At 38.3% G+C, this 12,787-nt stretch overlaps 2 protein-coding genes across 4 annotated transcripts; one reads left to right on the top strand and one right to left on the bottom strand.

Moving 5' to 3' along the window:
* Positions 1–231: 231 nt before the first annotated feature.
* On the top strand, positions 232–4,380 carry LOC127797396 (F-box/LRR-repeat protein 12-like). 3 transcript variants are annotated; one of them, XM_052330259.1, is made up of 3 exons: positions 232–381; positions 2,324–2,468; positions 2,615–4,380. In XM_052330259.1, the coding sequence occupies exons 1-3, from the start codon at positions 356–358 to the stop codon at positions 2,786–2,788; spliced, it is 345 nt and encodes a 114-aa protein (XP_052186219.1). In that variant the 5' UTR covers positions 232–355; the 3' UTR covers positions 2,789–4,380. The 3 variants fall into 3 exon arrangements, with proteins under 3 accessions (XP_052186219.1, XP_052186218.1, XP_052186217.1); XM_052330258.1 differs by having other exon boundaries at positions 2,324–4,380; XM_052330257.1 differs by lacking the exon at positions 232–381 and having other exon boundaries at positions 2,329–2,468.
* A 2,555-nt stretch (positions 4,381–6,935) lies between these two features.
* Positions 6,936–11,784, bottom strand: LOC127797398 (peroxisomal membrane protein 13-like). The gene is made up of 5 exons (XM_052330262.1): positions 11,492–11,784; positions 9,348–9,581; positions 8,593–8,891; positions 7,702–7,794; positions 6,936–7,548 (listed from the first exon to the last, which is right to left on the bottom strand). The coding sequence occupies exons 1-5, from the start codon at positions 11,514–11,516 to the stop codon at positions 7,333–7,335; spliced, it is 867 nt and encodes a 288-aa protein (XP_052186222.1). The 5' UTR covers positions 11,517–11,784; the 3' UTR covers positions 6,936–7,332.
* Positions 11,785–12,787: the final 1,003 nt, after the last annotated feature.

Genomic DNA, 12,787 nt, shown 5'->3' with positions numbered 1-12,787 from the left:
TTAAAATATTTAAATTTACAAATTCAATTAAGATATTATTATTATTATTATTTAGGATAATATTTAAAATTAAAATAAACCTTGGCGATAATTATAATATTAATATTAATAATATATAGATATAATATTATAGAAACCTGATTTGGGCCGCACTCCCATGCAGCCACAGCCCAAGGCCGAAAGTACAAGCAGCAGGCGACAGAGTCCTACTTAACAACGTAAGAACAACCCACGAAACGGCAAAAAAGCGCTCTCCGCTCTCTCTTTCTTTCTCTCTCTCTCTCTCTCTTCTCACCGAAACAATCACCGCTTGATGGCTTCGAGAAACATTCATCTCTCATGATCTGCTTTGAGGATGTCCCAAGCTGATGTCTCTTACAGGTTCTCACTTAATTCACCGTCGTTTTTGTACTTTTTGGCTGTTGATCTGACTTTCTTTTGGCTGTCAAGTGCTTAAATCCTGAAATCATTTTGTGGGTTGCTTTCGATTTTGATTTTCCGTCCTGGGTTTCGGTTTTCCGAAAGAAAATTGTGCGTTTTGGGCGTTTGGATTTTTCTTTCCGGGTTTTGGTAATTCCGAAAGGAAATTTTGTGTTTTGAGTTCATTGATGGCTTCTATCTCTGAATTTGAAAGGCTTTTTTTGTGTAATCGAAGTGGATTCTTGTATGTTTGGTTCATCGGATGCAATGCTTGAACTGTTCAATGTTGTTTCATTAGAACAGAAGATAAGTGAAATACAAGGTGTTCTGAACCGGAGGTCTGATAATGGGGTCATTAATTAAGGTTAGTTCTTGCTTTGGTAATTGCATTCTTGACATTTCTAGGGTTTTGATGGAGTAGAATTACAGTCGCTCACTCGAAGGTGGAGATGCCAAGCGGGTCGGGTGGACCCGGCCCGCAATTGTAGGGTATGACCCGCCCCGACCTCGTCCGCCATTGTAGGAAGTGTCTCGGTCCAGTCCGGCCGGCAAACTAGGCCGTGATGGGCCTGGAAAAATGGCCCAGCCTGAGGCCCATGTGACTCTTTCTAAATTTAAAAAATAGAAATTAAAAATAATTGATTGTTAGAAGTTAGAACGTTTTCAATTAAACAACCCCTTTATTCAATCATAACTTTTCTTAGTCGTTTCAGCTTGAAAGACCAGTCCCTTTAATTTAGTAAAAAAAATCATTATTTTCCTTATTCGAAAGACCAACCTCTTTAATTTAGTAAAGAAATCACAACTTTTCTTATCCATTTCATCTTTGATTGCCCAAACTCTTTAATTTAGCAATAGAAATTAGAATCTTCCTTAGCTGTTTCAACTTGATTGACCAGACCCTTTAATTGAGAAATAGAATCAACACTTTCCTTCTAATCTTTCCAAATTAGTGAGAACTGATCAGGAAAGATTGGAATTCCTAAAAAAAAATCAGTTGTTCCTAAATAAATATGTTTGATACAATCTTTATTTATATTTTAAAAATAAATGAATTAAAAAAAATTAAACAATTTTTAACAAATAACTAGGCCAGCTCATTTTGTTCGATTAGTTTGGTCCATTGGGCCAAGGGTTGGGCCTGACCCAACCCATTCTAGCTAGGCCATAGGCCCATAAGGCTTAGCGAGCCACCCCACTTGGGGTTAGGCTTGGCCATTTTGGAAAGCCTGGCTTAGCCTAGTTCGTTTGACATCTCTACTTAAAGGGAAGCCTATGTGCGAAGTTTATTGCCACAATTTGTAGTTGAAAATGAATAGTAATAGCTGCTTGTGGGAAAAGCGGTTATTATTTATAGTCGCTTGTGAAAAAAGCGGTTATTATTTATACCCACTTATGATACAAGTTACTTTAAATCTGTAATTATTTTTGTCAAGCGTTTAGCAAGAACCGCTTGTGGCATAGGCAGTTCTATGTTGAGAAAATCGTCGCATTGGCCCTCAGTCCAGCATGGCATCCAAGTGGCAGGGAAGGGGTGGTATTTTGGTAAATGTCTTCAAAAGGGTGGCATTTAGTCAATTTTTTTTGTTTTGTTTTGAAAAATGTGGTAAATTAGTGAAATAATTGCTATGTGCGATATATTATCCCTTGTTTTGCTTGGTTCTGTGGGAGCTAAGCTAATGTAACATAGTGATATTTACACATCTACATAAGTGTTGCTTACGCACCAAATGTAAGCAAAAAGACACACACTTACAATCTGATGGGTTAGAATGCTTGGAAGATTATCTACAATTGAATTTTTCAAGGGCATTTGTGTTTTCTTGATTATGTTCAACATGTAAGCAACACTTCTAAGTGTGTTATCCTGTACTTAACCTTCTTGTTTGTTCTTGCATTGCAGCTGTGGTGCTTGTGGGTACCCCCTGAACTTGACATCTTCCAACCGAGTAACTTCTGGAATAGGTTCTGAGTATCACAAACCCATCAAGAAAGGTTACATCTCATTTCTTACCATTGATCTTAGTCGATTCACGCAGGTTGACAAGGTAAACTGCATTCCTGTTTCTTGGGGTCGTTATCATTCGAAGACAAAGCTTCTTTGCCGGAAATGTGGAGTTCATATAGGCTATGGATACGGAGACTCATCCTCTCTCTGTGGTTTTGACTCACCTTCATCTTCGAGTTCTTGCAGAAAGTTCATGATAAAGATCCGTGCTTTACAACCTTCAGAAGACCGTTAACAAATCTTGAATGGGGCGCGGTTCTAGAGTCACTCCTACTTCCATTGTGCATCTTCCTGATGAGTGCCTGTTTCTTATTTTTCAACGGCTCGACAATAGTTCTGATCGCAACTCTTTTGGGTTGACTTGCCACCGCTGGCTTCAAGTTCAAAATTCATGTCGTAAATCCTTGCAGGTCTATGGATCCCACCAATCTCAGGCTACCTCCATCTTCAACTCTGTCAATCTTTACAAGTTGCTGCAGCGGTTTCGTGAGCTAGAGTCTCTGTCCCTGACAGGGTGTATGGAACTACCTGATTCAATCTTAGCTGAAGTGCAATCCTACGGGACAAAGCTTCGAACATTGCGCTTGGATGGTTGCTCTGACACATCTGATTATGGGTTTTCCTTGGCTGTTTCCAGCTGCTCCTTCTTGACCCTCATTAGCCTCGACAGATGCAAGATAAGTGATGATGGGCTACATACAGTGGCTAGATCTTGCAAGATGCTGAAAGATGTCAGCATCTCCTTTTGCCGGCGTATATCCGACTCTGGAATAAAATCTCTGATGACATATTGTCATCAGCTGCGGTCAGTCAGGGCTTCTCATTGCTCGAGTGTAAGCGGTATTGGTTTTGAAGGGTGCCCTCAGTCTTTAACTCATTTAGACGTCGGCTCGTGCAGACTTGAACCAGAGGGGATACAGGGGATTTTGAGCGGAGGTGGGCTCGAGTACTTGAACGTGTCTGGTCGAACTCAAGTCGTCCATGGTGATGACTTGGCATTCATCGGGGCCGGACTTGGCTCAAGGCTTAGGACCCTCAACTTCCGATTGTGCAGAACTGTTGGCGACCTGACTATCATGGTGATAGCAAGAGGGTGCCCTCTACTCCAGGAGTGGAACCTGGTAGGATGTGATCAGATCAAGTTTTCAGGGTGGGATTCAATTGGATCAAACTGCAAAAACTTGGAGAGGCTTCATGTCAACAGATGCCGGAACCTATGCGAACCAGGGCTTCGCGCGATAAGGGATGGCTGCCCCCGTCTATCCGTCTTGCACATCAATCGCTGCCCTCGAATCCCTAACGCAGCACTGGAGCTGTTCAGGAATCACAGAGAAGGGAGGGTGGAGATTGATCCAAGAGAAGTCTTGTGCATTGCACCAACATGCATTTCACCCAACTGTAGAGAGCACCAAAGACGACATTGATACATCATATGAAAGAAACTCAAATCGATGCCAAGTTAGTGTTCGTGTCTATGTGCAGCACCCAGCTTTCAGCTTTCTGGAGAGTACAACATATACATTACCATCCATTCAAGGCATGAGGAGGCGGCATGACTGGTTTTCTACAAAGTGGTAATTGTGCTCGTTTCTGGTTTCTGAGGAAGACTATGCTATGCTACTATGCTTCAAACAAACATCCCAAATCCAACCATGCAAGTATGCTTCAGTTAAATATCCTTAATTTTCTGCTATATAAATATATTTATCGATAAAACAAAAAAAAAAAAAAACCTATTTAAGGAGGGAAGGAACCTTATTCAGTACTTAAATTGCATACAGTTCAGTTAATTTACAGTAGAGGCCTATATATCAAGCAACGCAGCTCTTGCAGCAGGTAAGTGCATGAATATGATTGGAGAATTGGATGGTTTGTGCACGAAGCTTTGTAAATAAGTAAACTGCTGTTTGCTGTTTGGAAGGAATGGATGTGATAAATATTAAGGGCGTATATGATTTGGTTGTTAGTTCTTATGTGTTGGGTTCTAATTTTTCATATTTGGCTTTCATTTTCAGTTGAAAAATAAAATTAAAAAAATGAACGTATCGTTTTAATTTTGTGGTCATTTGGAGAAATTTGAAAGCAAGAATAGATATTTTTTTTATTTGATGATTTGTGTTAATTATCAATTTATTCAGATAATGGTGGAACTTTTATATGTTGGTGTAATATAATTTTATTTTATATATATATGCAATTTTCATAAGTGTTATGACTGACAAAATATAGAGTGACGTGGAAAAGAATAAAAAAATAGTTAAAGAGGGAAAAATGCCACGTGGCGGCCTGAGAATGCGCCACGTGGCAAGCCTACAATGGGTGGTTGGGTGTAGTCACCCGGGGGGCCGCCACCTGGGGTCACTCGGGGCTGCACCCTCGAGTGCCATTCAACAGGCCCAAGGCGCGGCCCCCTTGACGTGCTTGCGTGCACGTGGCAGCCTTGTTGGGCCCCCCTCGCGAGCAGAGCCGCACGCACGCAACAGCCTGGCGGGGGCCATCCCCCGCACAAAGCCTCACCCCTCGAGTGCCCACTCGGGGGTAAGGCATCCTTGAGTGACCGCCACCTCGAGTGCTGGGCGTAATGCATGGCCTCCCGCGGAGTGCCCGCGAGCAGGTCCCAGCGCCCACATGCCCGTGGCCCCGCACGCACATCCCATGCGCCCGCAAGCCCACGACCCTACATGCACGCCCCTGTTAACTCGCGCGCTCGCCTTTGCCTGCGCCTGTGCACAATTCCGAGTGAGGTTCATCTGAAACACCACAATCGCGTTCGAGTGCCTACATGTCCGCACTCCTACGCCACCACCTCCAAGGGAATCGGTCAAAAACTACTTCCGTGAGACTCGGACAAAGCTCATCCAAGATTTTTGCTAAGTAGATCGGGCCACTCGACGCATGGTTGCCCTTTTCATCGCTATAAATAGGGGGTCTCTTTCCCTATGTAATCTCTTACTCTCGCACTTATCTTTTATTTTCAAACATTTTACTTCTATGAAGATTTGACTTAAATATCGAAGGGTCTCCGCAAGGATTCTCACTCACGTCCCTAATCGATTTTCTTTCCAGCAAGTTATTCATCGCTCGAAGGAGTCATCCATCCCTCTGAATGAGTCATCAATTGTCCAAAGAAGTCATCTATCTCTCCGAGTGAGTCATCCATCGCTTAGATACACTGTACGTGAGTCATTCATCACTCGTTTAAGTCATATAAGAGTTATCCATCGATAGTTTCTCCTTTATAAATTTATTGTTATAACCGTATAACAACAATAAGAAATTAAATGAGAAAGTGGCAATATTAGAAATATTACTGGAAATATGAGTTATTAAATTTGGTGGATGAGTGAACTTTACTTGAGCCCTCAAAGCTGTTGTTTGTTGGGTTAACTTTACTTGCGCCCTCAAAGCGAATACAAATTCTCTTTTTTGAATCTTTTTTTTATTAGAGAATTAAAGGGAAAAATAAAAAGAATAAAAAGCTTATAGTATGTTCTTATTAAAAAATAGGGTAAATTATATGAAATTCTCTTACACTTAGGGTCATGTGCAATTTACCCCCTTGTGTTTTTAATTATATCAAAAAACCTCCTTATACTTTCAAAATGTTGCAATCAGTCATAATTTGTTATTTTTTTACATAATTTTATACAATAATTTACATACAAAATACATAATTTTACATATATAATTTCAATATATCAAAAAAATATAAAATTTTACATTAATCAACCAATAAATTGCATAAAGTTATGTAAAAAAATAATAAATTATGGCTGATTACAACATTTTGAAAATATATGGGGTTTTTTTTATACAATCGAAAGCATAGGGGGGTGAGTTACACATGACCCTAAATACAGCGAGTTTCATATAATTTACCCTAAAAAATATTGACATAACATCCAATATACCTCCCTCGGTTCTCGATTTGGTGGTAATGAGAATGTCCCTTTTCCTCTTCTCATTGGAAATGCAGATGCTGAGAGACACTTCATTAAACAGAAAAAGAGGAAACAATGGCAATGCTAGGCATGCCCAAGCAACAACACAAGATGAGGAAAAATACATAAAGAAGCTATAAGGGCACTAATCGATACAACAACAAAGACTAACAAAGACAATTGGCTGGGAGATATTAAAAGTGAAGAAAGGACATTCTATAAAGAGATCAAAAAAAGTGTAAAGTGAATAATTTAGTTTAAATAATACTCTAAAATAAGGAAGCTGATGAGTTGAATATGTCTTTCCATAAAAACAACTGTTGTTACCCTAAATGAAATCAACTTTACCTTAAACATAAAACAATAAAATTTATTTTCAATTTTTACGTTGAGTGATGTAAGTCTTCTCAAATTATCAATATTATTATTTGTGAAAGGCAAAACAATATGTCTATATTTTTTTCCCAAGATTTTGGATTTGGGAGGTATTTTAGAAAACAAGAAAATAAATCGACATTTTTTGCTTTTGTTTAGGAATATTTAGAAAACCAACAAAAAACAAATAGTAAATCGAAAATAAATGTCTACGAATTTCCAATTTCCAAGCACCCAGTACGCTTTACAGCTCTGAAAGATAAAACCTAAACCATATCTAGAATACAGGAGGAGGAAGAAGAATAACAGTTCAGAACAGCTCTTACAAGTAACTCCGGTTATTAAACTCTCCCCTCTATTGCATCATACATATCATACAATGCTCTGTAGACTCAGCGCAATTGCAAGCTTCTCTTATCATTATCAAGCAAGCAGCATTGGTACCGCTCCCAGGGAAAATTGAATCTGTACACGCAACGGTAACCATTTTCATCTGAATTATCACCACATAATGAAGATGATATCTGCCAAATCAGATGGGGCTCTCCTCTGGCTGGATGAAACAACAGGTGCCATTGACAGAATCAATCAATTACCAGAGTTATCATCTCCCCATACACTGTCCCATGCACCACTTGGAGCGGGCTTTGGTCCTTCAATGTAGTTGTGCATCCCCCGCGGGTTGTGAGGGCCAGGCCGTAAATCAGATCCAGGCGGCTGAACCTTCTTAGGTGTGCGAATCCCAAGCAGTCTCAGCACAAACCTAGCTAGCTCTCCATATAGCATTCCCGAACGATCAAAAAGCTGCACATTGCAACTCCACGAGTCATTAGACTGAACATCCTGATCAGATTTTCAGCTACCCAACATCAAGGCTTGTTTTCGGTCATACAATTATATTGAGGGCTTACCATGTCATCTAGCAAACAACTAAATGAAGTGAGAAAATAAATGTACCTGAAGCAGTGCAGAGATGAACATATGGAATGCATGCGTATTCTGGTCTATCAGAATTGCAACGCGTCCAAAGAAGTTTACTACACCTTCCATCTACAATCATTATAAAGACAATAAAATACGTTAGGGTTCAGGTCTGTTAGGCTGTAGCAGATAGTTGCACTTTACCTCAAGGGAATAATTATCTATTAAGAGTAAGTCGCTGACAACCCTTACAATCTATCACATGTTCCCCACAACCAAAAGCAAAATACATAGATAAAACAAAAATTGCAAATGACAATCCTAGGAGCCCACTTCACCAAGACCTTCAATTAACTGCAAGCTTATTTTTCCCAATCATAAATTAGTTGATAACTGCCAAACCTAGGTAGGATGAATGAAAGCAATTATGAGTCTTCCCATGAAATATTGACCTCGCTATTGAATTCTTGTTACAAGTAATTTAATACTTAAAATGGCTATCAAGGGCTGAAACTCTACAGAGAAACATATTAGTATGTTGAACATAAACATATTAGTCCCTTTCCTTGCATTAGTAGCTTAACATAATTCTCAAATGTTAAAAATTTGAAACTTCCCTATCTTAATAACTCAACACCCTCCATGAGAAATTAGGATAGTGGTCATGAAAGAAATTAGTAATATCTGATCTTATAAGTGATATCCTAATATACCATATATCTATTAACTGCAGAGATTGATAGTAGATGCCACTTTAAATTTAACTTATTAGAAATTTAGAACTATCAGAATCGATCTTAATCACCATGGTTTAGCAAAAATATTAGAAAGTTGTCAAAAAAGCAGACAGTGAATTCTTACCAACTTTGTCCTTTTGCCTTAAGCAAATATCAAAAGGAAGGGCAAAGAAATTTTAGTTAGACTTACCACTCGCAGGAAGGATACCCAAAATCCTGGTGGAGATGGTGGAGCACCAAATGGGTTATTAGGATCTTGATTTCCATGAGGACCTCCCATGCTCATTCCATAACCACCCATTGGGCCTCCAAGACCACCACCATACATTCCACCTCCATACAAGCCAGAGCCTCCGTAAAGGCCACCATAACCTCCCCGATACATGTTGTTTCCATACAAACCCCCACCATAAGACCCTCCAAATCCACCATATGAACCAACCATTCCAGAGCCATAACCAGAATTATAATTCAAGCCGGAACCATAACCTGGATTTTGTAGTCAAAGAAAAGGACACATTAGACAACTTGAAACAGTAGTTGGGCATTATAATGAACAATCTTATTCTTTCTTTTTAGATAAGTATTTATAGAAAATGGTTCCCATTAAAGATTAGCATCATCATGTAGTTTCTGCTTAAATTTACTTTGAAATTGCCCCAAAAGAACTCGAGAAAAGTTTTATTTATTTATTTATTTTGCTTTATTTTGACTAACAAACTCTAGTGATAAACAAAAGTAAACTTCTTGAGTCTTGAAGACTTTATGCTGCTTGAAATTGAACATACATAGTAACCAAAGAACAAACCCTCCCCACAACACCGCCCCCCCCCCCCCCCCCCCCCCACCCAAAAAAAAAAAAAAAAAAAACACATGAAACATACATAATACCATTTATTTGTTACACACACACACACACACACTATATGATTAAAAGATAAATACCTCCATAACTGCCCCCATATGTCTGTTGTTCCCAAGGCCTAGAGGGTACAGGCCTCACTAGTGTGTTTCTATTTACAATTGTATTCTTATCAGTAGCAGGAACAATTTCACCTGGGTTTGCTGTTCCAGAAGCTTCAACCACATCACTTGTGGTACCTGGAGAGGGGGGCTTAAAAGGTGCAGGACCAGATGAGGACCCAGCTTGTTCCCAAGGTTTTGGGGGTGGGTTATTAGCTGCAAAATTGAAATCAACAAGTAAATAGAGTTAAATAGACTTTAAGAACTTAATACAAGAAGAAAACAAATACAGGGGACCATTTCAAAGCAAGAGATAAGACATGGATTACAAGAAATGCACTATCATCTCTTTTTTTTTTTTAGATAGGGAGTGTCAGATAAGGAGAAAGAAACCACAAGGGTTCTCAAACGACAATAATAATAAGAAGAATAAGAAACCAGTGTGAAAGGCATAGGGCGAGGATACACATCAACATTTAATTTCAATTTTGATTAGTTAGACTCATATTACATTGTCTTAAGTATCATGAGTATGATCTCAAAATTATCAATTCAGTGGAACACATTACAATGTATGATCAGCATTGACCAGTCACTCCATGGTGGGGAACTTATGAGATAATGAAATCAGCCAGATGTCCTAAATATATTAAAGAATGTTTTTATCCTTGTATTGATCTGGATTCTGGATGACATCTAAATTTAAAATAAGTCCAATAAGCTCAGCACAAACTGATTGAAACCTTACCAAGAGAATGAAATAGCTTGTGCAAATCATAAGCATCTCCCCCCACTCAGGAGAACCAAAATTGGAAAAAGAAACAATAGAAAGATTCAATTCCATTCATGCATGGGTGCCAACAAGGTAAACTAATTATAAAGGGTGTTTCTAATGCACGAGGCTCCATGGTTTGCATGGGTAGGGGAAGGGTTATTTTTGTATGTAGCTTTACCCTTACTTAGCAAAGAGGTTGTTTCTATAACCCAAACATGTGACCATGCATTCACAAGGGAGCAACCTTACCATTACAACCAAGGCCAACAAGATAATACAATTATGAAGTGGTGAAAAGAAAGAGCACTAAAGCCGTGGGAAGGGGAGGAAGAAGATATATTTAGTCTCCTATGTGACTGGATTGTTTTTAACATCTTGCACTTATTCCATAATCTCCTATGACCAGTCTTGCTAAGTCCATATGAAATCAGTCTTAATGTGTATTCACAATATCCTATGCAGGACCTAATCTTAGCAGGATCCTCTCCTCATAACAAACACAACCTTCCAAACTGATCTCTCTGTGGTAACCTTCAGATTGATCACATTTAAAGAAAACTTGTCATTATACGACTGACCAGTTTGTGCTCACCGTTAATCCAATCTGTTTCCAAGGAAAAATCTCCACAAAAGAGCTCAAAATTCTGACATGGGTAAAACCAGCCAATTCCAAAAGTATAGAATCTCTCTTTACCCTAAGTTGAAACTATCCAAACTTCAGCCAACTATTCTTCCTAAATAACACAATCAATCACATTTAAAGAGAACTTGTCGATATATGACCGACCGGTCTCTGCTTTCCATTAATAACCTTCAGATTAATCGCATTTAGAGAAAACTTGTCTTATACACAGACCAGTCTGTGCCCACAGTTAATCCCATCTGTGTCTAAGGAAAAATCTCCCACAAAAGAGCTCAAAACCTGAAATGGATAGAACCAGACAATTCCAAAAGAATAGAATCTCTCTTTACCCTAAGTCAAAACTGTCCAAACTCGAGCCAATTATTCTTCCCTAAATAACACAAATTCCTGCCATGGCCGGGGATAAGAACAGAAAAACCCTAATCTAATGCCTTGGATTTCTGTCCCAGATAAGTAAATCCTCTTACCAATCCAAAACAACCCTACAAGGTTCAATCATTCCCCTACCTTTAACCACTTTTCCTCAACGATCAAACCCAAGGTACAGTTTAAGGATTATAAAATCCTAATCATAAACAATCCAATTCAAGGGACCAACTAAACATAGTTCTTCCGGATACACATCAAAGTCCCTGAGAAAATTAACAATCTACAGCTCAATCTCAATAGCGATGAATTTAGCGGCGGCCGGACCGAAACTGTACTCACCTGAGGGCTGAGGATTGGAAGCCATGGGCGACAAAGCGAGAGACGATTCCTAAACCCCGACCCGACAAGGGATCCGACGGAGATCGAGAGAAAACGGCGAAAAATACCACGGCCAGGATTTGTTGTTACAGGTAAGGCTATCGATGATCTCTATCTCTATGGCAATTGCAAAGCAAAGCTGTAGAAAGTTCGTGGCCGGTTGGAGACTTTAATTTACTGTTTCGCCCCTCATGCTTTAAGGAAGCTGGGCGGTAAATGACGACTTTGTCCCTGGTCGGTCGGTTGTCTTGTCCTCTCGGAATTTCTGATTGGACTTTTTATTAAAACACGCAGATGGAATTTAGAAGAATTTTAAAATTTCAGATTTAAATGTTAAAAGAGTAAATTGCAAACTAACATTTTTTTTTAATATTTGGTCAAATTGTAAGAAAATTGCTGGTGTTTGAAAAATAATAATAACCACCACGCTGTTACATAAATGAGTAAAATGACTAATTTATTTTTTTAATAAAAAATAAAAAATAAAAATAATTAATCAAACAAAACTCATTAAGTTTGTCATTAGCCAAGGAGGAGGATATTCAATCGAATTCAAGAAAAAGAAAAAAAAAAGATAAAGGGAGAGACTTAGTCCTTTTAAAATAAAGGAAAGAATATATATTTTTTAACTTTAAGAATATTTTTTAAAAATTATTTGAATATGTATTTTAACTGATTTAAAATATTCTCATAAAAAATGTTAGAAATATATATGTGTGTGTGTGTGTGTGTGTTAGTTTTACAAATTTGTGGATGAATTAGAATATTTAGCGAGGTGGATTTCTGAATCATTGGAATGGTAGTTGGGGTTGAAAATATATATATATATATATATATTCATTAACTAACTGTTGATAGGTTTCAGAAGATGAATGATTAACCATTAGGCATTCTTATATATTCATTAACTAACTGTTGATAGGTTTCAGAAGATGAATGATTAACCATTAGGCATTCTTATTATATATATATATATATATATATGTTTTAGTTACAATTTTCACATTAATTAGTATTCAAGTGTGGTGGTTTGACTTGAATTGGTATGGTATTGCGGAGAAGCTTCTCAGTTCTACTACATTAATTAACAAACCCCTCCTTCCATGTTCATTAAATAATTCGCCATATATAAATGCCATCTCTCAAATCAACAGCAGCAGTAGGTAGGTTAACCACTTTCTATATCAAACAACTCATAACATCACCCAATACCCATTAATTTTAAGGTAAGGTGTGTGTTTGATTGAAATTATTTTT

This window comes from Diospyros lotus, chromosome 3 (assembly GCF_014633365.1).
Source record: "Diospyros lotus cultivar Yz01 chromosome 3, ASM1463336v1, whole genome shotgun sequence".
NCBI classification, from domain to species: domain Eukaryota; kingdom Viridiplantae; phylum Streptophyta; class Magnoliopsida; order Ericales; family Ebenaceae; genus Diospyros; species Diospyros lotus.
The sequence above is the reverse complement of the archived record's forward strand: the minus strand, read 5'-3'. Positions and strand labels throughout refer to the sequence as shown.